This window comes from Limulus polyphemus, unplaced genomic scaffold, assembly GCF_000517525.1.
Source record: "Limulus polyphemus unplaced genomic scaffold, Limulus_polyphemus-2.1.2 Scaffold244, whole genome shotgun sequence".
NCBI classification, from domain to species: Eukaryota; Metazoa; Arthropoda; class Merostomata; order Xiphosura; family Limulidae; genus Limulus; species Limulus polyphemus.
This window is the reverse complement of record NW_013665854.1, coordinates 241,781-256,196: the sequence shown is the minus strand read 5'-3', so window position 1 is coordinate 256,196 and position 14,416 is coordinate 241,781. Positions and strand designations below refer to the sequence as shown.

The 14,416-nt window shown below is 35.4% G+C and overlaps 1 protein-coding gene across 1 annotated transcript in view; it reads left to right on the top strand.

Moving 5' to 3' along the window:
- Positions 1-3,118: 3,118 nt before the first annotated feature.
- The window catches only part of LOC106478719 (protein tiptop-like), a 106,618-nt gene continuing 95,320 nt past the window's right edge, over positions 3,119-14,416 (top strand). Inside the window, exon 1 of the mRNA XM_013939280.2 lies at positions 3,119-3,275. Within this exon, the coding sequence (XP_013794734.1) occupies positions 3,236-3,275 (40 nt within the window). The 5' untranslated portion in view covers positions 3,119-3,235. The remainder of the gene's footprint in view (positions 3,276-14,416) is intronic.

The following is a 14,416-nucleotide window of genomic DNA, read 5'->3' as shown; positions in this document are numbered from 1 at the left end:
ATACTGTTGCGTCATCGAGGTCACGTGACTGGTGTGGCGCCACCTATTTTCTAGAACTATCCTGTACCTTGGCGAATGCTTTAGTATTTACTAGGTATGGGGTAGTCTGGTATATAAAAGAAGATGACAACGTGACGGGGAGTAATGTGTGTGTAGATAGTGAGTAATTGAACTGCAGTCACAGGGTATTGTTGAAGTTAACGTTCGTTCGTTATAGTGTTTGTTTTAGCGCGAATATTGAAATTAAGTGTATCGTAAAGTTATATTCGGAAAGAATAAATCATTTTATTAAGTAAAGACTTGTGTCGTTAAAGTTTCGTCGGAACGAAGTTACGGAAAAATCAATTAACAAACGGAGACGTAACAATACCAAACAACAATATCTTAAATGTTGAAGTTTGTTTGACTGAATTTGATAACTTTAACCTCATGTGTCAGACTGTGATTTAGAGATAGCAAGTATACACACAATACCGCGTAGAGTAATATAAAATAAACTAAGAAAAGTTGGACTGAAGACACGTGAAAGTGTCGAAACTTGTTTCCATACAAACTTCTTGTTCCGACAACAGTGGTTGTGATTTAGAGAATTCATGGATCGCGACCTGTTTGCGTAAAAACGCGCTCCGCACTTTACAGCTGTGGGAACGTTTTAAGAGTGACAGTAAAAATACCACTATTTGATTATACCATGGCAGGGATCGCTGGAGCTGTTTAATGAGTCAATGAATGACTCAAAGGGTGCTCCATAAATTTGGTTATCACTGACGAGCTCATGGGAGAAAATCCTTTATGACGGATATTAACAAGGCACACAGCTATGCATTGTTTTCGGGGCTTGATAGTGTTTACCGGCGAGTAGAAACTTCAGCAGAAATGGGTGTAAAAAAAAGTGTGATGCCATTCAAACCAAATGTTATACACCCAATGATCAACCATGCAAGTTGTAATGGCATAGTATGGGGTGGAATTTGTTAAAATGAAAAAACTGACTGGGTGTTTATCGAAGGTCTCTTTACGCAGTACACTACATGGAGATATTTTCAGCCAATCTCCTACCATTGTATATCCAGGATCGTCTTCATTATAGAACACATATTCTATGGGAAAGTAGAACAACTTCCCATGTTGCTTGAACAACATTTGTATGAAAGACATAACAAGGCCTCCAGCTTTTTCTCTGGGCTTCACAGAGCCGTAATATACATCCTATTGACTACCTATGGGAACATCTCGATAGGAAATTTTAGTCATCCCCTCCACATCCAGGGAATGCAAATCAACTGAAGGTTACGCTCCCTCGCATATAGAACAACCTGGATGAGGCTTTTATACAGAACATCATTGAATCTATGCCTAATCGAGCCCAGGTTCTGGCAGGTTCAAGGGGAAGTGCTACCAGATATTGAAATATTCATTTCACGGACTTCCTTACACATAAACCATATGCACTTTGAATAAGAAAAACATACCCCTGATATAGGTATTCTGCTGACTACTTCTGTGGCTAAATCTGGTCAAACGCAAATGAAAATTTCTATTATCATCGTAATGTAAACAATACTTCTGAATACGAAGTATTATTTTCAAAGTAGCTTGCTTGTATGCGTGTGATAAAATCGCAGTATAAGTCTTAATGCTAATAATAAAACGATAAATTAATTTAGCATATTGACTTCTTCGGGCATGAATAGAAACTTTTTATTGTCAGTTGTTAAGTCTGACAAAGTTTTAAGAAAAGGAATAGCGTTCATTGACTATATTACTTTGCAGGTCTTTCAAATGGAAGATGTTTGAGAGAGTTATTTTTCCAAAACTTTATAAAAATATATCATTTGCCAATATATATTAATCAATAAGAGATGAAAATAACCTGTAGCTAATATACTAATTAAAATAAAAATAATTCAAAGCTTAATGTCATACATTAATTCGAAAGTACAAATTAATCATGTATGTTAAATTAGTTACATTTGAAAATATTAAGAAATGATATTACATAAAAGTTTAATAGTGGCATCAAATAAGTTAATATCAGAAATCTTGGTGCAAGTTCAGTAAGGAACTGGTCAGTTTTCTTGCTTATACTTTTCATACTATTTGATTAAACAACTTACAATAGCTTCGTCTTCGGATTTTTATTTTACCCACCATTTCGCTAAGAACAAATACTCGAACCTACAAAACTTAAGAATTATTGTCTAATCTTTAATATCACAAAATAAAGGAAATTTTAACCAACAAAGAGCCAGCATCGAAAGCCCTAAATTTATAAAACTATGGTTCGTTATAAACGCGTAAAAAAAGGGAGAAAATAAATACAAATGCTTCAGATGACGCTAAAAATCGGGTTTCAATACCCAAGGGGGCAGAGCACACATAATTAATTGCGTAGCTTATATTTGTAATTCGAAACCTAGATACAATATAAATTTTAACTTTACACTTTTTCTCACTTACTGATGATTACATATTTAACTCGAAATGAAGCATTTTTTTTTTTTTTACACAATACACCTTCATTTCATGCAATATCATTTCATTTTATACAACATTATACACCAGGTGTTCTTTCAATTTCAAATAATTGGTTGTTGTTTATTTAGAGCAAAACTACACGGGAAATGTTCACCGCGGGAAATTAAACCCCGGATTTTAGCGTCATAATCCCGTAAGCTTACTTTGGAATTACCGGGGACCAAAAATTAGTGGTGTAGTTCTGTAAGTAAATTCCGTTGTCTTGGAACGAGTCTGGTAACGACGTTTCGGTTACTCATTGTGCGACAACTTCAAATACATGCTTCAAAGACATTTCGGTTTTGAAGTAGATACAAATACGTTGATCACAAAAGCAGATTCCTGGAAAGTTTTGACATTGATAACGTTTCAAATACTCTACTGATGCTTCAGTCTGGAATCCGAAACGTTGCTGGTGTCAAAGTTCCCCCAAACAGACAATACGCTGCTTATAAATGTTATTGCTGAAACTTCAACAATACTCACTAGATGGCTCTGTGCTCTTATCAACACTTAGATCCGCCCTAAGGGGATGTGAGTCCCATGATGCTAAGGGCAACGCCTGTCTGTCTTCCTGACGTCAAATGTTACTCACAGTTTCTTGAATGGAAGGTTTACAGCGGGAAGTACTCTGCATGTGATCTCACCGTTCTCGTGCGCTTTTCAGTGTGAAACGCTTGTCACTCCTAACCGGAATAGTACGACGGTCAGTCGAAGCATGCCGAGACGTAAACAAGATCGACCGAAGAAGATGGAATGTAAGTATTATTGACGTTAATCTTATGAAAATCGGTACGGTAAATTCAGTACGTGATAACCCGAGAGTCAAAATTTACATCATGGTTTACTCGATTTGCTTTCATTGAACATGGAAGTATATAGGAAGATTTTTTTATTCATTTAGATTTTACCAAATTAGTGTGGGACTAGAAAATTAGCGAGTGTAGAACTTTGGCAGTCTTTACCTTTAACTGTTCGGTATTAGTCACGGTACTGAGACGTTGTGGCGTGAACAGCAAGTCAGTGTAAACGTCACGTTGCTTTCGTAAGCCGCTTTATAATCACACCTACGTCGATTATCACTCACTGAAAAGCTATTATTTTAAACAAATACAACAGTATATTTGATTTAAGATTTCAAATGACTATGTATTTATATTTACAAAAGCAAAACATTAACAACTGTTCCTATGTAAAATTAGTAAAAAAATAAAAGTATGTTACCAGCCTCTTACCTAGGCTTAAACTTGTCATTAATCCGTCACTGAATTGCTTCCGTATGTTTTTTTCATCAACATGAACCCTGGGATATGTTTAGGATTAAGCATGAGAACATATTTTATCTTCAATATATTTTAATAGTTTCTATTCTTTACTACTTAATATTATGTAAGGAGTATGTATATAATTAAAATTTAATTGCATATTTTTTGTTAATTTACTTGTTTTTTGATGATACTACTTATGTATGCTTTGGGCAATATACAGCTTTTGGCTTTACATATTTTCGAGATTTTTTTTCCAACCACTTCGTAGCATGAATACGAGTTATACGACAAAATGACTGTGCCAGCACGTGAAGAACGTGATGACGTGATTCACGAGAAACTCTCGACAACCCGTTTCTAAGAGCTAGATGGTAAATTCCATGAAGACTTAATCATAGTCTACGTCAATAAATAAGTTACTGTATGTCAATTAATATGTTTAAATTACAATTTAATTCTAGAAATAAAATTGTCGTTTTGAAAATCAACTCAAAGTAAAAAACTAACTCCGACAACGGTTTACCGAGAAACGTCGTACTATTTTCGCACTTTCATTTTATTGTGAGTTATATTATTAACCCTAAAAATATTTTTCAGATTTATAGAATGGGCGTTGTTAACCAAAATACGTTATGATTTTATTAGCTGTTCGCAAATTTCTTTCCTCTTTGTTATGTTTAAATTTCACGTTTGTTCAAGCACTGGTTTTCCTAAAATTCGTTATTAGTTCGCCTCAAAATTATTCTATTTCTAAGATATAAACAGTGTAGGATACTTTATCCTTATATGTATCTTTTCTTCGTGTATACAACTGAGGTAACAACAACAAGAAAGCTACTGCTTGTCCTATATATGTACATACAAATAGATATTTAAATATGTATATATATATACATACATACACAATATGTATTTAATAAATTCGCGTATTAAATGAGATTGACAAGTGTTGTAGCAGATGTAAAAGTTGTAAACGTACGTTTTTTTATTAAAAGAAACGTTTAGTAACAATCAAACAGCGTTGAGAATACACTGTCTCTTCAATTATTTAACAAAACACAGGTGAAAAGCCAGTATCTAATGAAGAAGCAATCAATCAAAAATACTTTGTTTTTCCAAGTGAAACTCAGGTGTTCAAGCTCACAATGCCCTGAGTTTAACCAACCACTGTCCGTGGCCAGTTGTGAACATAGTGGTTATCCTTTACAACTATATTAGGTAATAATCCTGGTGTCATTAGGAATTGCTAAAAAAATGCAATGTTTTAACGATATTGTGCATTATGGACGAGTTAAAACTAGTGTAAAACGGTTAAAGACATTGTGTGGTGTAAGCTGACATATATTTCAGTCATCCAAACATATATATGCATTTTTATTAACAAACCAACCGTGACAAACGTGTTAAAGCAGATGATCAACAAATATTTGGCAAAGATTTAAAGATAATGCCACAGAAAAATTGCAAAGATAAAACATGTTATGAGAATCTTTAGAAAGTAAGAAGTCAACAAAAACGGGGAATTCCCGAAAAAAGAATTTAGAATCTTATTGCATGTTATGATGAAGGGGCATTATTTAGATTTCAACCTTGTCTCCAAACATAAATTTCATTGACATAGATACCACAAAGATCATCACGTTTTAGAGCTTCTACCATATCATTAAGCATGACTTAAAACAAGTGGACCTGAATTTGGATCTCTGAAGAACTCCTTGAGAAAGTTATTTTAGAAGAGCGTGTTGTGAATTTTGACAGAAAAGGAACATTATTAGATAGTTATGAAGCGATTTTAAAACGTATCCATGATAGCGAAGGCAGTAGGTCTTTCTAAAAAGACCTTACATATATATTCATTCATTATCAAAGGCTCCTTCAAGGTCTAAGAACACAGCTAGGATGTAGTCCCAATAGGAGATTAATAATGAAACTAACTATTCGCTGTGAAGGTAAATGGTGATAATATTTAGTTAAAGAGAGAGAGAGGTGACAGTTGATCATGTGTTCTATAAGGTTACAGTAGGAAATTCATCAATACATGAGAATGGAAGAAAAACATGTTTCCTATCTTGAGAATCGGGATGGTATCTAGATGAGCAAGCATTTTATTTTATCTCCACCAGAGGAAGTGTCACGCTGTCTTAGAGAATATTGTAATTCTGAAAAAGTGGATGTCTCATGACGGTCCACAATAGCTTCAAAAAGGTCAGAGGTTGATAGTGGTAAAACTGAGACATCTGTGGAGAATGTTAAGAAATACGAAAGTCAATTAAAGGCCATAAGTATGACAACTTTCAGAAACTTTACCATGAATACGACATTTGTGTTTCGAGATCACATTAAAGAAAGGAAGATTAATCTGGTGTAAATACGGATCTTCTTCCAAATCATGGGAACTGGGGACACGTCGTAAAATTCAATATTTTTAGGAAATTGGTATCAAGTAGTAATTCTAATAATATTAATAATTGTAGAACCAAAATACCCAGCACTGGCAACAATTGTAGTAAAGCAATGGATGCTTCTCTGAATGACTTGAGAGAAGACACCAAATTAATACGCGGGAAGATGATATGAAGAGAAGGACAAGTAAAGGAAAGAGTTAGAGGCAGTAAGGTTTTACAAGGACAGTGGTCACCCCTAAATGTGTCAGGTAGAACTCGCCACGAACAGTTACCGCTTAGAGTACTAGAGTTAAATGTAAATTTGCCAGATCTAGGAATTACCGTAGTTTGAGAACCATCATTTAGAAAAAAAAAATACGCCAATCATTCATAAAATATACTACCGCATGACCACTGTAGCCAACATAGTCATATTTCCACAAGGAATGAATACTTTGAAGTCTCCACAAATAATTACACGTGTATTCACTTCCATAATAATCGGAAGAAGCTGATAATCTCTAAAATTTACATGAAGGTTATGACAGAGACTTGTAACGATCCAATAACATTACTAATGTGCAAACTCCCAAGAGAGAACTGTCAATAATACAAAATGGCAAAAAATTTAAAATCTCAACGTACGATGAAATAATATCCACCACGTTCGCCAGAAGAGCGAACAAAACGGTGAACAGTATGACCAGGTGGATAGTGCTGAATATGAAGCTTTAACAGTGATAATTTGGGGAGTATAAAGATCCACATAGCCTGCAAACTCTGATCATTTCACTGTAACAGTTTAAGATGGTTGGTCGTCATTAGTTAAGTCTTAAGAGTGGGGTACATCGTGTATACTTTGAGAATACAGATGCTTATTAGCAGCCTTAGTGATGATTTTAATTCGTGCAACATCTGTACCAACCTCAGTATAGCAATAAATTAATTCAGAAATAAAAGGCAAGCGATAAGGAGATAATAACAAATTACCAGTTTCAGCGCGAGCAGAAGCATCGACTGCAACAATTTAAACAACAACTGAGACTTAGCGAGGTGGTCGTGATAGAAATTTTGATGAGTGATACGTGTCAGTATGGCCACTGAGGGATGACTTTGTGCCACTTTAGCATGTATTATAGCGAAGTTGGACATTTCTAAAATAATATCAGAGCCTTCCTGTGAGATGTGTTGCGTTAAGCATTAATTCTTGGGCTTCCTGTCGGATTCTGGGCTGTAAAAAAATAGCTGAATGTGGTCCAACAAAATTGACACGCTTTGGGAAGTCTGTCATACAATCTTTGACAGTTATGAGGTTCCCCACACTTGGAACAACGGATTTGACCTCTAGAGTAAAACGAAAGCACTGGTAGCACAGAATGAAATTACTTATTTAAACGTCACAGGAAAACGCTCGAATCCAACTAAAACATGGGTAGGAAAAGATGTCCGAGAAACGATGATAGGAACAATTCAGATGTAGACTGTACCACTCTTTTCCACTTCTCGTACGGTTTTTTGCTAACATAATTTTCTAACCAGAATTATTAAGTTCCTTGTGAAGATCATCTACACCAATATTAGGTGAGACACCAGATACACTTCGAGTGTTGATATCCAGCCAAAAAAGAAAAAAAAACCTGTCATCAACCACAGAGAATCTTTCCGTTACGCGTGGCACTCCAAACTGTAGTGAAAGTAGCTGTCAGCCACAACACCCTGTGGTACTGTTACATTATATTCAAATTAATGAATATAATCAGCTTTCACTGGCACATATAAACTCAACCCTGTTGTGGAAATTGCAAAAGTTTGTAAGCTGACACATGGGGGAAGAGTGCTGTAGTAGAAGTAAATTCAATACACGCTATTGAGAAATTTACAGCTGATTGATTCAGTTTGGAAAGTGGTCTGTAACAACATGAAACCAATTTAGCATATTCTAATGGGGCAGAACCAAAAGATGTGGTTGCACCCATATTCTTTAAGATTGTTTCAAAACGAGCTGGTCAACGAATGTCATCTTGTCGCATAGAAAACAAGGCCAAAGATAAGGGAACTAGTAACGCTAATGGGTTAATTTCCAGCATCGGGACTACTCAGGGACCCCGAATTAGAAAAGAACCGGAATTAAAATCGGATGTCCTGGTAATATCGATTTCGGAAACTAATAAAATAAATCTTAAAGAAATAATAGTTAGTTCTAAAATAACTTCTTAAGCCTAACCACTTAGCAATTGCACCCCCTCTTTCCGTTCTGCGACTCAGTCGGACTTCTGAGTCTCAAGTTTCTCACACTTCTTTGTTAATTAACAAGACTGAAATATTATTTCTCACGATCTACTAGCTCACCATGCATATCGAACATTTTTATTAAAACAATATATATCGTTGAAAAATTAGCGTACTTTAAAAAAATTATAGACACCCAGGATGTCATTAAGTAAAGGGACAGCTGTAAGACTACGGAATTACAATGCCAGAATCCGAGGTTCGATTAACCACGGTGGACACAGCAGATACACCAAATGTAGCTTTGCTCTAACAGAAACAAACAAGTATTAGTGGAAAATTTATTTAACGTCGATTTTTATTTATTATAAAATGATCAGTATAATTTAATGATATTATAGCAACTACATCTTTAATCTCTCGGTCAAGATTACTGTGTTAATTGGAAACTATAAAGAATGTGAACAAACCAAAGTGAATGTTATTAGTTGTGATGTAATAACTCTTTTGATTGAGTTAGATGGGAATGGGGAAGGTAAACCACAAACTTGAAAATAAACTATATTTTTATTATATATATATATTAGTATTTATTTAACCTTCAGAAAAAGAAATATCCAAAAACAAATAATAGCAATTAGTATTAAGGTTTTTAGCTAATCCCTATTAAGGAATCTGTTGAAATTCATAGATACTTTCCAGACTACCGATGAGTGCATATACAAAGGATTGTGTACGTTATATTAAAACGATTTTTAGTATTAAATCAGTTGTCACATGACAACTGCAGCCTTTATAAAGTCGCAATTGAACGGTATGTATCAGAACTACATTTTGAAATTGTTTGGTAATCGTAGGTAATATGAATTCGCTGAAAAATTGATCGCTTTTTGGAAGGTATGCAGTAGCTCTTTACGACGCAAAATATTCATAAATTCAGCACATAAAACTTAGCTCAGATCGGGGATTTAGAATCCATTGTAATTGATGGCATTTGAAAAACAAAAGTATATTTATCAACCTGGGGCACCAGAATCATCCAGAAAGGGACCTTCAGTAAGTCGTACCAAAGCCGCGATAAGAAAATCCACGAGAATCCACGAACATAAAAGTCAGTGGAAAAGGTCATCCAAGTGCTCCAAGCAACAGTACGCAATGTAATAATGAAGTATCTCTGTCTGGAAAAGCAACGCAAGTCATGTGTACACAATTTACTTCGACCACATTTCCATTCAGTTGTGCGTACTTCAAGCAGCTGGAGAATAAAACGGGTATTCATGCGTGGAATGTATCATACGTTTTGTTCTTTCTGCAATATTAATATTTGATTCTAAATTCATTTGTTGATTTGAACACAAGCAGATTTCACGTAACTCATCAATAAAAACCGCGAAGTTGATCCTGTTTCAAGTAACCTTTTTTTTTCCTGCGTCATTGTCCAAGTACATGATATCTGTCCGCCTGTGGGGAACATTGCTACATGCGACTCTGTTGAAGTTTAGGGCAACGGTCTTTACTGATTGTACAGGTAATAGCTAAAGACCACGGCCCCACCCATGTCGAGTGAGAATGACCAATCACATGGTGGCGCAGGTAACTGTACTTTAAACAGAAATCTTTCACTTTATTTTACTAGAAGTCTCTACTAAGTATATTCTGATCCTCACTCGGTGTAAAAGCGACGTTCTGACGTTGATGAACTGCAAGTACACACGCCGAGTTTTTGTTTCTTGAATTTTATAAAAATTGTGTTCTTAATGTATTGCACTTTATTTTCGTCGAAGTTATTATTAGACATATACATTCGGCACTGTTCCATATTAAGCGGACCTATAAGTTAAATATCAGATCTGAGCATATCACACATTACCGCCTATGGAGTTCTGTGCAATCGAACGGTTGAAACGGGTGCTTGAACAATTGTTTGTTTGTAGTTATGCACAAAGCTACACAATGGGCTATCTGTGCTCTGCCCACCGGTGGTATCGAAACCCGGTTTCTAGCATTGTAAGTCCGCAGACATACCGCTGTGTCTTCTTCATACACTAGATGGTTTATGGAAAGAAATGAGGGAGTAGTGGTGTGATTTTGACATGACTGCCTTATGATAGTGCCTCTTCAGGGCTGATGTCAATATGTCCGGCCGTCAACTACAGCGTGACATGAGGTGGCGTCGTGAACTGTAAAGAATATGACGAGGCTCTAAAATCGTTTTCATATAACGTATTCAAACCATGGATAATTAAAGTTGCCAAAGTAAAATCTGAAAGACGTTAAATATGGTAAATTGTAGGACGATAAATGCGAAAATTGTCGTAAGAGAGGTAAATGTTTCACAAATGGTCAACGACTAATATTCTTATACATACATACAATATTAATATCGTGATGATGCAAGTTATACATAATGTATAGAGTATTTTAGGTCTATATGCATATCTGTATAGTGATAGACACGCGTCATTAACATTCATAAGTGTTGTAGTGATCAAAAATGATTATATAAAAGTAGCGCATTAATATTATTTGTAATATTCATATATATATATATATATATTATTATATGTTGCATCATAACTACTAGTTATGTAACTAATAGTTAACGAACTAAAGTTTTAGAATCCAGTTCAGTGCTCATGTACGCATAAAATATGATATATTTATGAGCTGGACATTGAGCCATTTTATTGTTTTAAACATGTAACTTGGCGGAAGATCCTTATCAATTCAATACCACCTGACTTATTGTGGGTACGTTGCATTCGCCACTCGTTATAAGAATAAGTCGCTTATTTATAGATGAGGCACTGGTAGATCATTCACCAGAAGATGTAGCACGTGCAGATCTTTTACTTGAAGATGTAGAAGCGGTACGTCACTCATCTTTAGATATAAAATGGGGTAGATCGCTCACCCGTAGATATAGCATGGGTTGATCTTTCGCCTGAAGATATATCATGGCTATATCACATCCAATATATGTAATATGGGTATATCATTCATCTGTATATATAAATATAGCGTGAATAGCATGGGTAGATCGCTCGCTTATAGGTTTAGCATGTCTGTCATCACTCGTATCTATACCTAGCACAATACTAATCATTTAATGTTTAGACTGGGAGTATTCTAGTAGTTAGCGTGCCCGAACTGTGAATCTGAGGTTCATAGTTCGTGACTTTTTGCCGCAAAAACTCACTCTATACTTTGGTTCCGTTTGTGCGCAATAGGAATGTTGATCAGATGTTACTGTTCGTCTAGATAATTTGTTTGTTTAAAATTAAGCACAAAGCTACACATTGGTCTATCTGTACTCTGCCCACTACGGGCATCGAAACCCTGTTTCTAGTGTTTTAAGTCTGCAGACATACCGCTGTGCCACTGGGGGGGGGGGCATGTCCAGGTAAGAGTAGCCAAAGAGTTGGTGGCGGGTGCTGCTTCTTTCTCTTTAATCTGTCAATTTAAAATTATGGACATCTATATGCTGATAGCCCTTGTGTATCTTTGCGTGAAATTCTTAAACAAATAAACGTTTAGTATTTGGGCCTGATAACTTATGAATATAAAATTATTTGTTGTTAAGCACAAAACTAGACAGTGGGCTGTCTGTGCTCTGCCTACCGAGGTTATGGAAATTCAGTTTTTAGCATTGTAAGCTCTTGCGTTATAAGACTTGCCGTTGAGCCATCGAATGGCAGGAGATTGAATTAGTGTTATCTAATTTGAATTCTTCTTTTGAGATTAAAAGTCGACGGTACAGGCGTTTAAATTGTATTTCAATGCATTGATTGATATTGCTGTATAGACTGACATCAGATACTTAAATTGATTTCTTTTTGTCATAAATTGCATCAAACATAATATCGTATAATTAGTTTGTATTCTAGTTATATTACATTATACATTTTTAGTTTTCTGAAAGTGGTAAAGGGCAGGCATATCCATTTTATTGAACACTTGAAATATTCTTAGTCGTAAGAAAGGAAAAGAAAATAACACACTCAATGGACTAAGACTCTTCGTGTGCCTCGGGTTATGCAACGCTCAGCCCTGAGACATAGCCTCTCTCTGATTCAATGCCGTTTATTTATGTGCTTCATAAATTCGCATAGACCACAATACCAGTCTGTATTCACCGGAAGCTTATATTCGGCACTGGCACCTGCGTTACAAACAAACTCACCCATGCGCAACACGACGTATTTCTTCTCATCAATTTCAGCGGCACTTATCTCTTCAGCTATCATAGTTCTCTCTATCTCTCTCCCTCTTAAGATGTGGAAGACACATTTATGCAGTCTTATGAGCCTAGTCTACGAGCACACGAAATTTGGGCACGCTCCGTTCCGTATAAATTCACCTTTTTTTACTCAGTTGTTACGTAGTTGTGATATACAATTATATGTAATCAAGTTCCTTACCGAATTCTGTATAAGTATGCTGTTTTTATTATTTATTCAGATCATACATTTGCTAAGTAAAATCGTAATTCTTCAAGACTTGCTTAACTTGCATATAACTTATGCCAAGTTAGAAGTGGAGTAACACTACCGTGACTCAATATACAGTATCGAACTTTTGGCCAAATCTGGGAAATAGCTTCAGTTGTTTCACATGTTCGAATGCCACTTGTCTTATGCTTCGAAACAGACATAAACACTATTACGTCACATTAAAAACAGTAGCTTTATATTTGGGTCAGATCAAGAGAAATAAGCAGTTAGAAAGTGAAAAATAATTATTGTTCTTCTTCTTGAAGAGGCAAGGCGTATAGTAAACACCGTCACGAAACAGAATCCCACCTGTAGATATTAATCTGAACTGTGGATCCACCTGCAGATATTATCTGAACTGTGGATTCACCTGTAGATATTACCTGAACTGTGGATCCACCTGTAGATATTAATTTGAACTGTGGATCCACCTGCAGATATTATCTGAACTGTGGATCCACCTGTAGATATTAATCTCAACTGTGGATCCACATGTAGATATTAATCTGAACTGTGGATCCGCCTGTAGATATTAATCTGAACTGTGGATCCGCCTGTAGATATTACTCTCAACTGTGGATCCACATGTAGATATTAATCTGAACTGTGGATCCACCTGTAGATATTAATCTGAACTGTTGGATCCACAGTTGAGATTAATATCTACAGGTGGATCCACAGTTCAGATAATATCTGCAGGTGGATCCCCTGTAGATATTAATCTCAACTGTGGATCCACCTGTAGTTATTAATCTCAACTGTGGATCCACCTATAGATATTAATCTCATCTGTGGAATGTTTGATAACTGTAGCACATATATTAATATTTTCATGTTTTTTTTTTGATAATTTTAATGATTAGTTACTTTCCGCAGCCATTAGATTAAAACTGATGTCTTAAGGGCCTAAGGGCACGTGGACGATCTGAAATGAGGAAATGGCGTAGCGGTCTACAACGTTGCAACTGTGCTAACAATAGCTGGGGTTGAAGTTCTTACTTCGGCTGTAATCTTATTTCTAATCAATTTTAAATAATATACCATATTAAAATGTATTATGTTTGTTATAGATTAGGAAAAATAAACACTCAAAAAATGTTACAAAATTGCTGTTTTTATTGTTTATCCTCTTGCTTTTTTCCAGTACCCTTCACCAAACATAGTCACTCTTTCAAGTGTTGGGTAAAGGGTAGCCCTAGAGTTGGTGGGTGAATGGTGTTGACTAACTACCTTTTCTCTAGTCTATCACTTCAAAATTAGGTACGGCTAGCACAAACTGCTTTGAGCGAAATTCAACAACAACAAAATTTTCCAGTATCAAAGTCAAAATGTTTAACTGGACTAACTCGGTGTGTTCAGACTTTAATCAAATTAAAAATAAAGCTAATTTATTTTCAGAAAATAGTTATAGTAAATAAAGAAATTTAACATTTCTAAACATACATAAACAATTACTGCATTTTGCTTGATACGACTCATAAATAAACAAAACACATTAGTTTCTATGTATAAAACATCTAGAGGC